Consider the following 16,097-nt stretch of genomic DNA (forward strand, 5'->3'; position numbering starts at 1 on the left):
AGGGACGACCTGACTCAGTTGCCCTTCACCACCATGTGCATCAAGGAGAGCCTACGCCAGTTCCCGCCAGTGACCTTGGTCTCCCGTCGCTGCACGGAAGACATCAAGCTTCCAGATGGGCGCATCATCCCTAAAGGTGCCCATAAGGTCCCTCTGGTTGCTGGGCTGATCTGCTGCCTAGGGGGGCGCTGCTCATGCCTGGGCCAGGTGCACCCTCCCTGTAGATGGGGCATCTCTCTGGGTGGCTCTTGCTTCTGGGATGAGGGAGGAGACCCAGCTGTGTAGGGGAGGCAGACTTGGGTGAGTCCAGGTAGAAAGGCAAGAGTGGGTGGGGCTGGGTTGGCCCTGTGAGGGGGCAGGTAGGGAATGGATGGTTTCATTCAGTTGCCAGATATCCCTTAGAGACTAAGCCCAAGTGATGCTGGAGTTCTAGAGGGACCTCATACCCAGGTCTTGAGTACCACCCAGTCTGAGCGAGACACAGCAGCGCCCAGACATCCCAGTCACATGGGATCAGGGATGGGATAAAGGGAAGAACAGGGACTGGAATAGCCCAAAATAAGGAGTGATGACTTTATCTGGGGTGAAATGTAGGGAGGGCTGCTTGGAAGAGGCAACATGAGAGGTGAACCTTGGAGGTTGAAAATGAAAGAGAGCGTATGTATGGAGCAGAGTCTTGGTGGTGCAGAAAGACCTTGAATGCTAGATTGAGGCATTTGAACTTGATCTTCAGGATAGTAAGGAGCCAAGGGAAGTATTTGAGCTGAGGAAGAGCAATGTCAGATATATGAGTGAGAAAGATCCCTGTGTGGCCAGCATGATAGCTAGAAGGGTGATGGAGACCTTTTAGGGAGCAACAGGGGGTGTGGGCGGGAAGGGGTAGCAGAGGGCTCATGGGAACAGCATAGCTCCAGGAAGAGCAGGGAAGGAGGAGGTCTTCAGAGAAGGCCATGGTTCCCCTCAGCTACAATGGCCCCACTGACCGCACCCTCCCCATAGGAATTATCTGCCTGGTCAGCATCTATGGGACCCACCACAACCCCACCGTGTGGCCTGACTCCAAGGTGAGCCCCTGCATCAATTCTCCCTTCCCTTAGCTTCTTCCTCCTCGGAATGGGTGGTCCTGGGGCAGTGAGGCCTCCCTACCCTGTGTGTCAGGGACCCAGATGGCCTGGCTGGGTACAGAGCTGGTTACCCTCTAGTCACCCTCCATTGGTTCATTAGGTCCACAAATATTTACTGAATACCTCCCGTGTGCCAGCCTCTGTGCTATGCACTGAAGACAGAGAAAGTTACTGTCTTTGCCCTCATGGAGCTCACAGTGACATTCAGGGGAAGAAAATGAGCAAAAACTATCGTTGTAGATACCGATATGTGCACAAAAGAAAGAAAAACTGGAGTGGGGTGGGGGACACTTCAGCTCAAGTGGTGAAGAAAGGCCTTGGGGAGGAAGAGATATTTGAGCTGAGACCTGAAAAGTGTGAAGAGCAGGGAGAAGCCTGTTCCAGGCCGAGGAGACAGGATGTGCAAAGGCCCAGTGGTTGTAATGAGCCTGGAATATTTGAACAACAGAAAGAAGAGGGTGTGGCTGGATTGTAGTGATGTTTTCTCTGTCCAGTTGAAGGATGGGGGCCAAGCTGGGATAGCTGGGCCAGCCCCCTAGACTCACCCCCAGGCTAATCCTGCCTAGGTGTACAATCCCTATCGCTTTGATCCGGACAACCCACAGCAGCGCTCCCCACTGGCCTACGTGCCTTTCTCCGCAGGACCCAGGTAACTCTTCTATTTCCCCCAATCCAAACCAAGCATAGGAGGAGCATGGAGGCCAGTGGAAGGTCAGGGATGTGCCGGTCAGGACCAGAGACGGCCTCCCACCCAGATGTGCTTTCTGCCAATCCAGCACCTTCTTCATGCTTTCAATGTACCAGAATGTCCCCAAATTAGACTCTGCGATAGTAACGCTGGGTATTGAGCACCGTGTGCCAGGCCCTGAACTCTGGGCTTATATGCTCCCAACGACTCTATGATGCCACTGCCCCCATTTTACCGATGAGGCTCCTAGGGGGAGGTCATTTAACCCGGGACTCTCCCCTTTCTGGCTCACACAGCGGCTGAGCCTGAGCCCCAACCCCGTCCCCCTTCCTCTAGGAACTGCATCGGACAGAGCTTTGCCATGGCCGAGATGCGCGTGGCCGTGGCGCTGACGCTGCTGCGCTTCCGCCTGAGCGTAGACCGAACGCGCAAGGTGCGGCGGAAACCCGAGCTCATCCTGCGCACGGAAAATGGCATCTGGCTCAACGTGGAGCCGCTGCCTCCGCGGGCCTGAGCGCCGGCCTCCGAGTGGATCCAGGGGGCCCAAGCCCCGCCCGGAGAGGCCCAGGCCCCGCCCCCAAGATCCCGAGGGCAGAAACCACGCCCCTCGAAGTTCAGGTTGGACTCCCGGAGGACCAGGCTCTTCCGCGAAGCCCGAAGGTGCAAGCCACGCCCCTCACGACAAGTCTCCGCCTCCTGCCGGTCTGGTCACTCCCCTTGAGGTCCAGGTCCGGTCCCCTGAGTGCCGGTTCTGGCTCTCCAGCTTGAGGAAACAGGCTTGCTCAGGTCCCCTTGGGTCCAGACCCCTCCCAGGATCCGGAGCATTCGAGGCCTCAGGCCCCACCCAGCCATCCTTGGACTTAAGACCCAACACCTAAGGCCGCTGGGATTCAGGACCAGTTCCCTCCCCCCAGCCCCTACTCGTGGATTCCAGCTGCCTTCTAAGTTGAAGACTTGGGAGCTGAAGCCTGAAGTTAGAGCCTTGAACCCGGACATCACCTTCTTGAGGCTCCCAGCTCATTTGGGCGAACTCCTCTGGCATCAGGCAGCATCCCAGGGCTCGGATGTGTGCTTCAGTTGTTTTGTAGATCTAGACCCTCCCGCACCTGCTTCTTCCCTCCTCGGTTGCTGAAAGGCCCTTCGCGGAGTGTTCTGATTTTTGTAGAATAAAAAAGCAAGGGATAAAGACGGCCCCCACTGTTCACCCCCTAACTCAGCCAGACACTTCCCTTGCGGCCCAGGAAGGAAACGAAGGTGTCTGGGCAGTTGGGAGGCCCATGAGGGAAGCTATGGGCTAGGAGGCTGGGAAGCCATTTGTCCTCAGACATAAACTTAGACTTTTTGGGACCGTTTGTGCATTCATTTAACTCGTCAACAGACCACATGTTAATTATTTGTTGGCATTGGGCCAGGAGCACAGCCGGGCCCAATTCCTGCCCTCGGGAGAACAGGGGACAGATGTACAAGTAATTCCACACGTTAAGTTTATTTATAATCCATGACAAGTGCTCCAAAAGAGAGGCCCTTGGTGCTCTGTGAACACAACAGGGGGGTGGCTCAGGGAGAGCTTCTCGGATGCTGAAGTGAGAGTACACGCTGAGTGGTGACAAGGGAGACAAGACCATGTCAGGTCGGAGGAACAGCATCTGCAAATGTCCCCAGGTGAGGGAGAGCATGATATTCTCGAGGCGCACACTCCAGGGTGGCTGGATCCGGAGGAGGAGGGCAGAATGGAGGAAGGTTTTCAGGGGCCAACTGCCAGGAACTGTGGGTCACATCTCCCAGCAGACCTTATGCTGAGGGCGATAGGGAGCTAGAGAGGGTATGTGAGCAGGGTGCAGGACAGGACATGGTCAGATGTGAGTTGGCAGGGAGGTGGCTTGGAAGGGGGGGGCACTGGGGACTGGGAATCTAGTGAAAAGGGAGACTGAGGTCTGGGCAGGACAGGAGGGGTGACTAGCCACGGGGACTGAGGTGAGGATGATTCCCGAGTCTTTGGCTGGGGAAACGGATGACAGTACCCCCATAGAAGATGGGGGCGGTGATGATGTCTACAATAATTGTATTAATTCATCAAATACTTACCGAGCATCTGCTGTGAGCCAGGCCATCTTTGCGCCCTTACATAATTGACTTTTGTTGTGGGGGTGGGCGGTGTTAACAGATGACAGGTAATAAATAAGCAAATAAATAAGTAAATTCACACAGGGCCTTGGAGGATTTTGACTTTTTATTGTGACAGAAATGGGGAGCCATGGGAGGGTCCTGAGCAGAGTGACAAATTTGTCATTTGGTCTTTATAGTATTCTTTTGGCTGCTAAGTGGAAAACCAAGGGTTGGACTAGGGAGACCAGATGGGGTGACTGCAATCCCCATTGAGAAAACTGGTAAATGCTATGAAAAAATTGATCTGGGTACGTGTTGGGGGTGCTCAGTAATGCTGGTAAGGGGGGAGGTTGCTAGATCATCAGTGAAACCCTCCCTGAGAAAGGGTCATTTCAACAAAGACTTTAGATAGGAGAGGGCAGGAGCCCTGTGGATATTTAGGGGAAGAATGTTTGAGGTAGAGAGAAACAGTGCAAAGACCCTGATGTAGGACAGGCTTGGCGTGTTTAGGGGACATTGAGGAGATCCGTGTGGCTGGAGGAGGAGCATAGAAAGAGATGAGGGCTGGCAGGGGATGGGAGCAGGTCACACAGAGCCTTGGAGTCCACTGACTTTTATTGTAACAGAAATAGAGAGCTATGGAGGGTTCTGGACAGAGGAGGGGAAAAGTTTGTCATAGAGTCTTTGGTTACTAGGTTGAATAGAGACTATAAAGTGAAGATGGGACTAGGGAGAGCAGATGGGGTGACCAGATTTGTCCAGGTGAGAGAGGACAATGTCTCCAAGCAAGCTGGGGGCTGTAGAGTGAAGACAGGTGCTTGGATTCTGATGTCTGGTTGCTTTATGAAGGTAGAGCTGGCAGATTTGCTGATACTTTGAATGAGGGATTCAGGAGAAAGGGAGGCCTCCGGATTTGGGTGTGAGCACCTGGAAAGATAGAAGTGACAGCTTGAGAAGGAGAATGCTTAATAGAGTAAGGGGTTTTTTTTTGGGGGGGGGGTGCTGAGATCAGCATGTCAGTTTAGGCCAGGAGGAGTTGGAGATGTCAAGTGTGCAGTGGGATAGGCAGGTCTTGAATTTGGGAGGGAGTTCCGGGCTGGTGATACACATTTGGGATACCTCAGCACTTAGATGATTGTTAATAAAACCCCAAGACTGGTGCGATCCCTGAATCCCTGTGTGTGTGTGTGTGTGTGTGTGTGTGTCTATGCGCTCCCGTGTGCACCCTTATGTGCACAAGATGGAGGGGTTTCAGCACCAAGCCCTGGGTGTTTCCGAAGTTGATATAACCATAACGAGATTTAAAGTTGGTTGAGTGCTTCCTTTGTGCTCTCCAAATATTCGCATGTAATTCTCATGGGTACTGTTCTTATGAGATGGGTACTGTCATTATCTCCTTTAATGGAGCTGAAAATGAAGTTCCCTAGAGCGAGATGATTCACCCAAGGTCCGACAATGGTGTCCTCCTAGAGTGGCCACAGCAGGGTAGCTTACTCCTCATGCTTCAAGTGCTGGTCTGGGTCCCTAGCCTCGGTTTGCCTATAGGGGGATGTCGGCAGGCGTGGGTGGGTGGGGGGCGTGTAGAGAAGCTGTAATGCTTGTGATGCTGGAGGCCGCAGCGGTGTGTGTCCTGCGGCGCCCTCGGGTGGCGTGTGCTGGGATCGCCGGCCGGAATCCCCCGTCCGAGGCCACTCGTCCTCCAGCAAAAAAAAAAAAAAAAAAAATTGGTTTTGGGAGGCGACATATGTGGGTTGTGGGTTCAAACCCCAGCTCTGCCCCTCTCTAGCGGTGGCCTTGGGCACGTGACTGGCCCCTTCTGCACCTGGTTCACTTTTGCCAAGTGCATTTTTTCCATCATACTTCTCATGCATATTAATTTTCCGCTAAGGTCGGTGATGGTGGGTGAATGAGGGAGAGAGGAGGGGAGGCATGGCATGGGCCTCGTGGATCCCCGGGACCTGCTGCATCTGCGTGTCCGATTCTCCAAACACGCAGGCCTGGGCCATTCACTGATTGCTGTGGGTCTCCCTCCTCTCCTGAGTGTGTCGCAGACTCCCTCTGCTGGATAGTTGGGGAACAGCAGGCTCTACAGCGTCTGGTCTCTATTAGTCTGTATGAAGGTGTGTGCGCGTGACTGCATGTTTGGGTAAGTACACATACGTGTGAGTAAGTGTGTGGATGTGTGCACGATGTGAGTGTGTGTACATGTGCAAGTGTGGAGTGTGGGTGTATTGTGTGAGTGCTTGTGTGCATACAATTGTGCGTGTGCACGCATGTGTGTGTGAGCATATATGTATCCATGATGTATCTATGAGTTTGAGTGTGTGTGTGACACTGTGGGTGTATTGGGAAGAGAAGAGGGAGAACCCCACTCACTGGACATTTGTAAGTGTCCACATCAGGCAAGGGTCCAAACTTCACCCTGTTAGTGCAGGTAGGACATTCTGGAGAAATAACGCCCTTGGCAATGGCCCTGAGTAATGACTGGTGGTTGCCTGTTCACTGTTGTGTCCCAGAGGTCCCCCGAGGGACTGAGCCCCAGGTCCCCCGAGTGGGAACTTCTTTGACAAAGCCCTGTTCCCCTGCTGCCTTCCCTTCTCTGTCTTACTCCATCTCACTGCCCTCATGGCATCTTCTGGGGTCACTTCCCCAAAAAAACCAATTTGCAGTTGAATTCCTGTCTCAGAATACAATTTTTGTATTTGTACTTGAATCCTTGCATTATAGTCTACTTCTAGGAAAAGGATACCAAGACACAGCAGTCACCCCTCCAACCCCCACAAGCCTATTACTATGCAGTTTTTTAACCAAGAAGGAACCTGAGGCTTAGAGAGGGCAAGTCACTTGCCCAAGGTCACACAGCTGGAGAGTGGCAAAGGTAGGCTGTGACCATTGGCCATCTGACCCTGGCACCTGCTCCCTGGAGAGCTTCCTCCATGCTAAGGACCAAGGGAATGAAGTAGGGGGTGGGGGACATTCACAACCAGTAAGTTCCCTGATATGTGCACCAGAGATACCCATGTCTCCTGGGTGGGGCTCATGTCCTTGTTCTGTTATAAAATAAGGGAAATAATGATAAACACATTCTTGGTACTGACCGGGAGCCAGGGAGGGTTGTTGTAAGTACTTTATTCATTTATCTCCTCTCTCTCCAAATATTACATTGGCTTGAGGTAAAAAAAAAAAAAAAATGCAAGTGTAGAAATTGAATCATGCTTTTGTTGATGCAAGTGTATTAATTTTTAAAAGATTTTATTTATTTATTTGACAGACAGAGATCACAAGTAGGCAGAAAAGCAGGCAGAGAGAGAGAGGGAAGCAGGCTCCCCACTGAGCAGAGAGCCTGATGCAGGACTCGATCCCAGGACCCTGAGATCATGACCTGAGCCGAAGGCAGAGGCTTTAACCCACTGAGCCACCCAGGCACCCCAAGTGTAGACATTTAAAAAGGAAATTCTCCCACAGTGGTTCTGCTCTCTACTCCCAGCCCAGCAATTTGCGATGATTTTTTTTTTCCAGTTTGAAAACAATTGCATATGTGAACATTTTTCAATGTACATACAAACATTTTTGCCCATATAACCATTTTTTTTTAAAGGACTGCCAATGTCGGGAAATGTATTTATTCTAGTTAGTTGTTACTGTATAATGAGCTGCCAGGAAGTTTGTTGGCTTAAGGTGGCAAACTTTAGTTTGCTTGCTATGATTTGGGCAGAAAACTGGGGCAGATTTCTCTGCTCTATGTGGGTAAGCTGGGGCAGCTCTTTTGAGGCTGTAAGATCCACATCTAAGACGGCTCAGTCTTGTAGCAATTTGGCGCTGGCTGTTGGCTGGCATTCCTTAGTTCCTCTCAACGTGAGGCCTCTCCATGGGGTTGCCTGGGCTTCCTCTTCACATGGCAGCTGAGTCCAAGCGGGTGTGTGAAGTCGCAAGTCTTTTTTTTTTTTTTTTTTAAAGATTTTATTTATTTATTTGACAGAGAGGGACAGGGAGAGAGGGAACACGAGCAGGGGAGTGGGAGAGGGAGAAGCAGGCCTCCTGCCAAGCAGGGAGCCAGATGTGGGGCTCTACTCCAGCACCCCGGGATCATGACCTGAGCCAAAAGCGGACACTTAACTGACTGAGCCACCCACATGCCCCAGGATGTCGCAAGTCTTCCTACAACCTAGATTCACAAGTTCCCAGAGTCCCAGAGGACAGCCTGGGTTCAAGGAGAAAGGAATGATACTTCACCTCCGTATCAGTCAGGGTTTTGCAGGGAAACAGAACCAATAGCCTTAAGCTCTCTCTGCCCCTTTTTCATTACCTATCATCGTCTATATATCTGTCTATCATCTATCTATCTATCATCTATCTATCTATCATCCTGTCTAGCCATCCATCTATCCGTCTATCTACAACTATTGAAAGACCCTCGATCCGCACCCAAGAAGCAGACACCAAGCCTCCACTGGATGCAAGTTGCAAGAGGTTTATTGGTTACACAGGCGCCTGCGGACGCATCAGCCTTTGTGGACTGAGCGTGCCGGGCTAGGTTGGGGAGCAGATTATATAGGGCAGGGTTGGGGTGGCGGGAAGCGAGCTTACAGAAGCAGATGCATGGTTACAGGAATCTGATTGATAAATCAAGCATTGTCAGGCACTGGGTTTAAGGCAAGGACACAACGGTTTGTTCTGGTGGGCCTTGGCTCAGCACTCTGGAAAGTCCCAGGTCACTCTGTTCCTCATTTGTCTTCCCTTTTGACAGGCCAGTTGACTATAGACATCCTGGTATGGGTTGCCATCCGGCTATGGGGACAATAGGTTACTTAATCAAGCCTTCAACCAATCAAGGGGAGAGAGGTCTTTCACTATCATCTCTCTATATACTCTGTATTTATCTTAAGATTTATATGTGATATAAAGATTATATATAAATTTCTATCTTAAGATTTAATTTCTCTTAAGATAAAAATACACACCCATATATGTACATATAAAGATTTCTCTTAAGACGTTGGCTCGTGTGCCTGGAGGGCTGGCCAGTCTGAAATCTGTAGGCCAGCAGGTCACCGGGTTGAAAGCTCAGGAGTGGTTGCTATGGTCTCAGGGCAGAATTTCGACTCTGGGAAACCTCAGTTTTTGGTCTTAAGACCTTTCACCTGGCTGCATGAGGCTCAATTTACATCGACGTGGTGTGATTTATCCCTTTACTTAAAGCCAGTTGCTGGTAGGTGTTAACTCCATGTATGAAACACCTTCACAACGACACCTAATAAGTGTTTAAGTGAACAGTGGGTACAGCCGCCTAGTCTAGCTGACACAAAAAAACTAATCTCCGGGGTGCCTGGGTGGCTCAGTGGGTTAAGCCGCTGCCTTCGGTTCAGGTCATGATCTCAGGGTCCTGGGATCAAGCCCCACATCGGGCTTTCTGCTCAGCCGGTAGCCTGCTTCCCTTCCTCTCTCTCTGCCCGCCTCTCTGCCTACTTGTGATCTCTCACTGTCAAATAAATAAATAAAATATTTAAAAACAAAACAAAACAAAACTAATCTTCACTGCCTCTCACGGGGAGGGTTAGCAGAGTTCATTGCCGCCATCTGTAATCTACTACTTGCGGGCAAATGGTCTCTTTTTAGGACACTACGCTTCCCAAGGGTCGCTTCTCCTAGTCTCTCTTCTGTGGCTTGGGGTGTTGGGGGTGGTCAGGCCAGTTTCTGGGAGCAGTCATCCCCCAATCATCAGGGAGGGAGAGGAGAAGCAGGAGGGGGAGGAGGGGGAGGAGAGGGGAGTGGAAAGAGATGGGGAGGGGCAGGAGGGGGGAGGAGGGAGAGAGTGGCGGGGGAGGAGGGAGGCTGTCCGTGAGTCCAGTGCCTGAGAAAATACCCTTGGGGTTGTTCCTAGCTGTTGCGTGCCCTCCGAATTTTTCCTCCAGTTTTCCTCTAGGTGTGCTCCCTCCTCAACCAGTTCATCGGGTGGTCTGCTGCCTGAGCCAGGAATCCGGCCGCTCCGCCAGCTGGTTTTACCCTCAACACGACTTTAGGAGCCTGTCTGTTTTGATTTCTTGATTCTGTAGAGTGAAACCCCAAAGCCACCTTTTGGGCCGAATGCCAGCGCTGGTTCCTGCGGCTCCCACTGCCCTGACTGCAGGGGCCCCACCAGCCCTGGTTGTCTCAGCATGTCTGAGAACAAAAGCAAGAATGAACGTGTGTAAGACAAACATGCATGCCCCACCCTGTGCTAGGTCTTTATAGTCCTGGCCTGACTTCAGGGGGTGATCCTTATTCACGGCTCACTCCTCCCCATCATTCAGGTTTCTGCTCAAAGTCACCTCTACAGGGCAGCCCTCCCTGACTGCCCCTCTGAATATTCCCCCTTGGTCACTGGCTAGCATGTCTTGCTCTGTTAATTTCCTTCATTACCACCACCATCTGACTTGGTCTTATTTCCTTTTGGCTTCTCCCATCAGACATGAGCACCACCATCCAGACACCACATCTGTCTTGTTCTTCCCAGGTCTCAGGTCCTAGCACCATGCCTAGGTACAGACAGGATGCTCAAGTACAGTTTGTTGTTGGAGAATGAACTACCTGGGAGGTATAAGTCCCCCTCTCCATTTTACTGAGGAGGACACGTTGCTCAGAGAGGGCAAGCGACCTGACCAAGGTCACACAGCCAGCGAGGAGCAGGGCTGGGATCTGAACTCTGTTGTGCTGAATCCAGAACTGTTCTTTCCCAATGGCTAAGGAAAGGAAAAGAGGGACCCCTGCCACCAGGCAGCCTGCATGCTTGCTCTAGGGAGACCCCAGGCTGACTCCTGGGATGTGCGACACAAAATAAAACCTGCTTCTCTGTTTTGTGCACCAACTACGGGCTGCGGCAGCCCCTCCACCCGTCCCAAATCCTTTTAGTATTTTAATGATAAAAATGATAGCAGCTCAGCCAGGGAGAGAGAATCTGAGACAAGTAGCAAGTTAGAAGGGTAAAGACCCCAGTTCTACTTCCTCCAATTCCACTTCGATGTGTGGATTCTCCTGGAATTTTTTCAATGTGTATGCGAACATGTGCACACACAGACCGCTAGGCACCCCCTTAAGTTGTATATGTAGATGAAACTGATGAAGTTCCAGAACCTAGGCGAGGTTCGGTGGGCTGAGGTCCGGAGCCGATGACCAAGAAAGAATTCTTGAGACATCTTTGGTGCAAAATGGTGGTTTATTAAAGCACGGGGACAGGACCCATGGGCAGGAAGAGCTGCTGCCCCGGGTCGTGAGAGATGGCAGGTTGTGTACCTTGCGGTCGGGGGAAGGGGAAGGGAAGGGAGCTTTCATATGCTAAAGAGGGCCTACAAGGTGCCGGGAGGCGGCCTTGCCCTTGTGGCTTGATCAATGTGGTCTTTAGGCCAGCCGGTAACATCAAGATAGTTGGGAGATTCTTGGTGGGGTGTTAGGATCCTGCTATCATTTACATTCCCTTCTACCTCAGCCTCCTCCAGTTCTGGTGGGGAGGGAGACATTAGGGCTTGAGGAACTGAGAGTTATTTGCCTCTGGAAATTTGTGCTGTTGATAAGGTAACCTCCCTGTTTGTAGATCTCTAGGACATCTGTAGAGCAAGGGAGATTCCTGTCCTGCAAGATTGTGATCTCTGCAAGTTAACTATCTGTTTATCGTTCATGGCAGTCAGGGGTGCCTGAGGGATGTTACACGTATTTTGGAGGGGAGCGGGTGGAGAGGGGGGTGCGAGGCGCCAGCTTTTGCTCTGTCCTCAGCCAGCCTCCGGCTCCCTCATCATTCCCCTCTGAACAATTTTGACCCTTAAATCTTTAAGGTGGTTGAAGGTGGAAGGTCTCATCTTCTGTAACTTCTTCCTGCTGAATAGGGGCGTTGAGCTGTCCCTACCTACTCGGGTCAACATCGATCAGTTGAGGAACATATGGGGGAGTTATGAAAGGCGGAGGCAGCTGAGTCCCGCGCGGACAGTGAAGAAGTGTCTCTGTGTGGTCAGGATCATCTGTCGCTGTGAAATCATTGCAGTAATGGCGTCTCGGCACCAAGTAGAGAAACAGTGAACAAAGTAACATATTAAGATTAATAAGGTGATAAGAATGAGAAGCCTGAAGAGGAGATTTTTAATTGTTGGCCATAGTCCTCCCTCAAACCAGGAAGCTAACCATTCACTGAGAGAGAGAGAAGGATCTTGTAGAGCCTTAATCTGGGCATTCATATCTTTTATTAGTCCTGTGACATTTTTGTGATAGTCTGGGTTGTACACACAACATTCTGCTTTGATAATTGCACATGTGCCACCCTGGGCTGCTGTCAGGACATGCAGGACAGGCAGTTTGTAGAAGACACTGACAAGAAACAGTAAAGACTGAAATCCATCATGGTCTAATGTGACATTCCAACACATGTGGTCCTTACAGCCAACTTCCCTAGGAAACGGTCCCCGGTTGCATTTTAATTCAATTGGGTACTGGTTTCGGCCGGCTCCCAGTGGAGGTCCCTCAGCCAGAAGTGGCTAGACCAGGGATGTGGAGGGGATCGCATTAGATCAATCAGGAGGAAACCTCACACGGGGGTCTTAAGATTGGCAGCCATCCTGGTGACTTAGGTGCCTGTCCCGTGCCCAAGAGAGACAACTTTCTATAAAACAGGAATAAAGAGAGGCCATCAAGTTTCTGCCATTCTGGCCAGGGTACTAACTTACAGCCAAAAGGTAGACGTTCTCCTCCCCGTAGGGTAGCCACGGGCTAGAGGATTACAGCCTGAGCAACTAACATGCAAGCGTTCCAGTAAGACCATACTCCTTGAAAAGCCCTGAAATGAGACTAAAGGAAGTAGAGAGAAGTACTCACCAATTTTGCACTGAAGCTCAGAGACCAAATGTAAAGACTCACAGCCCCGCGTTGGGCGCCATATGCTAAAGTTCTAGAACCTAGGTGAGGTTCGGTGGGCTGAGGTCCGGAGCCGATGACCAAGAAAGAATTCCTGAGACATCTTTGGTGCAAAGTGGTGGTTTATTAAAGCACAGAGACAGGACCCGTGGGCAGGAAGAGCTGCTGCCCCGGGTTGTGAGGGATGGCAGGTTAATATACCTTGCGGTTGGGGGACAGTGAGAGGAAGGGAGGTTTCAACGGAGTTTTCACACGTTAAGGAGGGCCTACAAGGTGCTGGGGGTGGGGGGGGAGGGGGAGGCCTTGCCCTTATGGCCTGATCAATGTCATCTTTAGATCAGGCATTAACATCAAGATAGTTGGGAGATTCTTGGTGGGGTGTTAGGATCCTGCTATCATTTACATTCCCTTCTACCTCAGCCTCTTCCAGTTCTGGTGGGGAGGGAGACATTAGGGCTTGAGGAAATTTGCCTCTGGAAATTTGTGCTGTTGATAAGGTAACCTCCCTGTTTGTAGGTCTCTAGGACATCTGTAGAGCAAGGGAGATTCCTGTCCTGCAGGATTGTGATCTCTGCAAGTTAACTATTTATCATTTTATGGCAGTCAGAGGTGCCTGAGGAATGCCACACATATTACGGAGGGGAGCAGGTGGAGAGGGGGGTGCGAGGCGCCAGCTTGTGCTCTGTCCTCAGCCAGCCTCCTGCTCCCTTCATCAAAACCATTATTTACATATCATTTAGAGTTGTACTTTCTCCGGTCCTCTCTGCCTGTGTCTGATAGGACGCTTACAGTCCTCTGTGAGGTTTGATTAAGCCCATTTTACAGACGTGAAGACTGAGGCTCAGAGGGGTGACAGGCTGTACCTGAGGCTGATGACTCACAGAGCGACTGCCACCTCTGATCTGACACATGCTTGTCCACTGCCTCGCTGTGAGTGGGGACAGAAGGACCCCTAGAGATGGATCAGCCTCTACCTCTCAGCGTGCGGCTGGCTGCCTTCCCTCCAACACTGGCTGGGCAGCATTCCCTAAGCCAGGCTTGTGTGGCTTGGCAGCTGGGACATTTCTTGTTGGATGAGAAATGGACGCTCCAGCCTCCTCTGACTCAGAGCAGAAAGTACCCCGGAAGCTTTCCGCCTCCCACACTGGGTCTCTTACTCCCTTTCTGCCTCCTGTCACCTGATCCAGGAAGTGAGGAGTCCCTGATGGGTGGATTCTGTCCTTCCATGGCCACAGAGGCTTTGGGGGTCTGCCGGCCCTCTCCTAACCATAACTGGCATGACACAACCTCTCTCACACGCTACTGGGGACTGGTTCCAGACCAGTCCAGATTCAAGGAGAAGGGAAATAAATTCCTCCCCTTGCCGGGGACAATGGCAAAAGAAAATTACAGCCGCTACATTTGTGGGTCTGGGTTAGAGCCTGAGATCCTGCATTTCTTTTTCTTTCTTTCTTTTCACCTCCTCCTCCCCTCCCCCTCCCCCTCCCCCTCCCCTCCCCCCTCCTCTTCCGACTCCCCATCCTCCCCCCTTCTCCTCTCCCTCTCTCCTCCTCCTTTCTTTTTCAAGGATTTTATGTGACCGAGAGAGACACAGCGAGAGAGGGAACACACGCAGGGGGAGTCGGGGAGAGGGAGAAGAAGGCTTCTCGCTGAGCAGGGAGCCTGATGCGGGGCTCAGTCCCAGCTCCCAGGATCACGACCTGAGCCACCCAGGTGCCCCTGCTTAAATTTATTCCTAAGTATGCTATTGTAAATGGGATTTAAAAAAATATGATTTAAATGATTTTTTAAAAAATGATTTTATTTTTTAAAATGATTTATTTTTTAAATGGTTGATTTATTTATTTAATTTGTGTGCATGCGGACACCAAGAATGAGAGAGAGAGAGAGAGAGCAAGCAGGGAAAGGGGCAGAGGGAGAGGGAGAAGGAGACCTCTTGCCGAGCGGGGAGCCGGATGATGCGGGGCTCAATCCCAAGACCCTGGGATCACAACTCAAGCCATCCCGCATAGGAACCACAGGCATACACTTAACGACTGAGCCGAGATTCTGCATTTCTAACATGCTGCTGGTAATGCCAGTTGCTCATGGGCTGAGGACCCCATTTTGAGTGGTCAGTTCTTAGAGCTCAAGGCTACAAAAGCCCCTTTCTTCCCTGAATAGTTATGAGCACCCACTAAGTGTCCGGCTTCACCTTTACCTGCGCTGTCCGGTGGAACGACTTGGCTGTACAGCTCCTGGGAGATAGAGCACCTCCTGGGACGATTCTTTCCTCCTCTTTCTTTCTTTCTTTTTTTTTTTTTTTTAAAGATTTTTTAAAAATTTATTTATTATTTATTTGACAGACAGAGACCACAAGTAGGCAGAGAGGCAGGCAGAGAGAGAGGAAGGGAAGCGGACTCCCTGCTGAGCAGAGAGCCCGATGCGGGGCTCGATCCCAGGACCCTGGGATCATGACCTGAGCCGAAGGCAGAGGCTTTAACCCACTGAGCCACCCAGGCGCCCCCTTTCCTCCTCTTTCTTCCCGTTCCTCCTCAGACCTCTCCAGCCGCAGAGCAGGAGGAATATCCAGGGCAGTGTACCTCAGCTTGCAGAAGGCTTCCAGCGGCCACTTGTGGCTGGATCAGGCGGGGCTGGAGCGCATGTGTGGGTCCCGGAGGGGAAATGCATTTCCCTGGCGTCCTGTCATTGCAGGAAAAATGTGGGTTCTAGTTCTCTTGCTCAGCAGGTCCACCCTTCAAACTCACCCCCACCTTGGAGCCTGACATGGGGAGACCTCATGAGGGGCTGAGACCACTTCTCAGGGAAATTCAGGACAGGATCTGGATATGATGTGCCCCCTCTCAGGCCCTCCTTTGGCATCCCATTTCCCAGATGGTAAGACTGAGCCCAAGGGAGCTGGCACAGCTCACAGTCACAGCCAGGACCTGGCAGAACTCCACGGAGAGGAAGCTCTGCTTCCTCTGTCTGGCCACATCCTCTCCTGGCCCCCTGACCCCCTGCAACCTTACCTCCTCACCCCAGGTGCACCCTTCTGACTGGACCCTTGACCCCCTGAATCTGATGCAGGTAATCCCCAGCCAGGCCTGTTCCTTTGTTCCTGCCCCAGCAGTCATGTCTCAGCCCAGGCCCTGGGCTGCTTGGAGGCAGGACTTGAACTCCTGCCAGGGTGTGCTATCCAGAGGCCAGAGGCTTCCTGGTTCTGTGCTAAGAACTAGTGCAGGCCACCCTGATGACTCACGCATAGGGAGGGAAGCCCCAGCTAAGTTTTGGGTCCGATTCTGTTCTCCTGGCACCTAAACTCT

At 51.6% G+C, this 16,097-nt stretch overlaps 1 protein-coding gene across 2 annotated transcripts in view; it reads left to right on the forward strand.

Moving 5' to 3' along the window:
- Positions 1-3,002, forward strand: part of LOC131823684 (ultra-long-chain fatty acid omega-hydroxylase) — a 57,856-nt gene extending 54,854 nt beyond the window's left edge. For both annotated transcript variants that reach the window (XM_059160316.1, XM_059160315.1), the window contains exons 11-14: positions 3-136; positions 1,000-1,064; positions 1,691-1,773; positions 2,149-3,002. In XM_059160316.1, coding sequence (XP_059016299.1) covers positions 3-136; positions 1,000-1,064; positions 1,691-1,773; positions 2,149-2,326 — 460 coding nt within the window. In that variant the 3' untranslated portion in view covers positions 2,327-3,002. The remainder of the gene's footprint in view (positions 1-2; positions 137-999; positions 1,065-1,690; positions 1,774-2,148) is intronic.
- Positions 3,003-16,097: the final 13,095 nt, after the last annotated feature.

The sequence above is a fragment of the Mustela lutreola genome, chromosome 2, assembly GCF_030435805.1.
Source record: "Mustela lutreola isolate mMusLut2 chromosome 2, mMusLut2.pri, whole genome shotgun sequence".
In the NCBI taxonomy this organism is placed as follows: Eukaryota; Metazoa; Chordata; class Mammalia; order Carnivora; family Mustelidae; genus Mustela; species Mustela lutreola.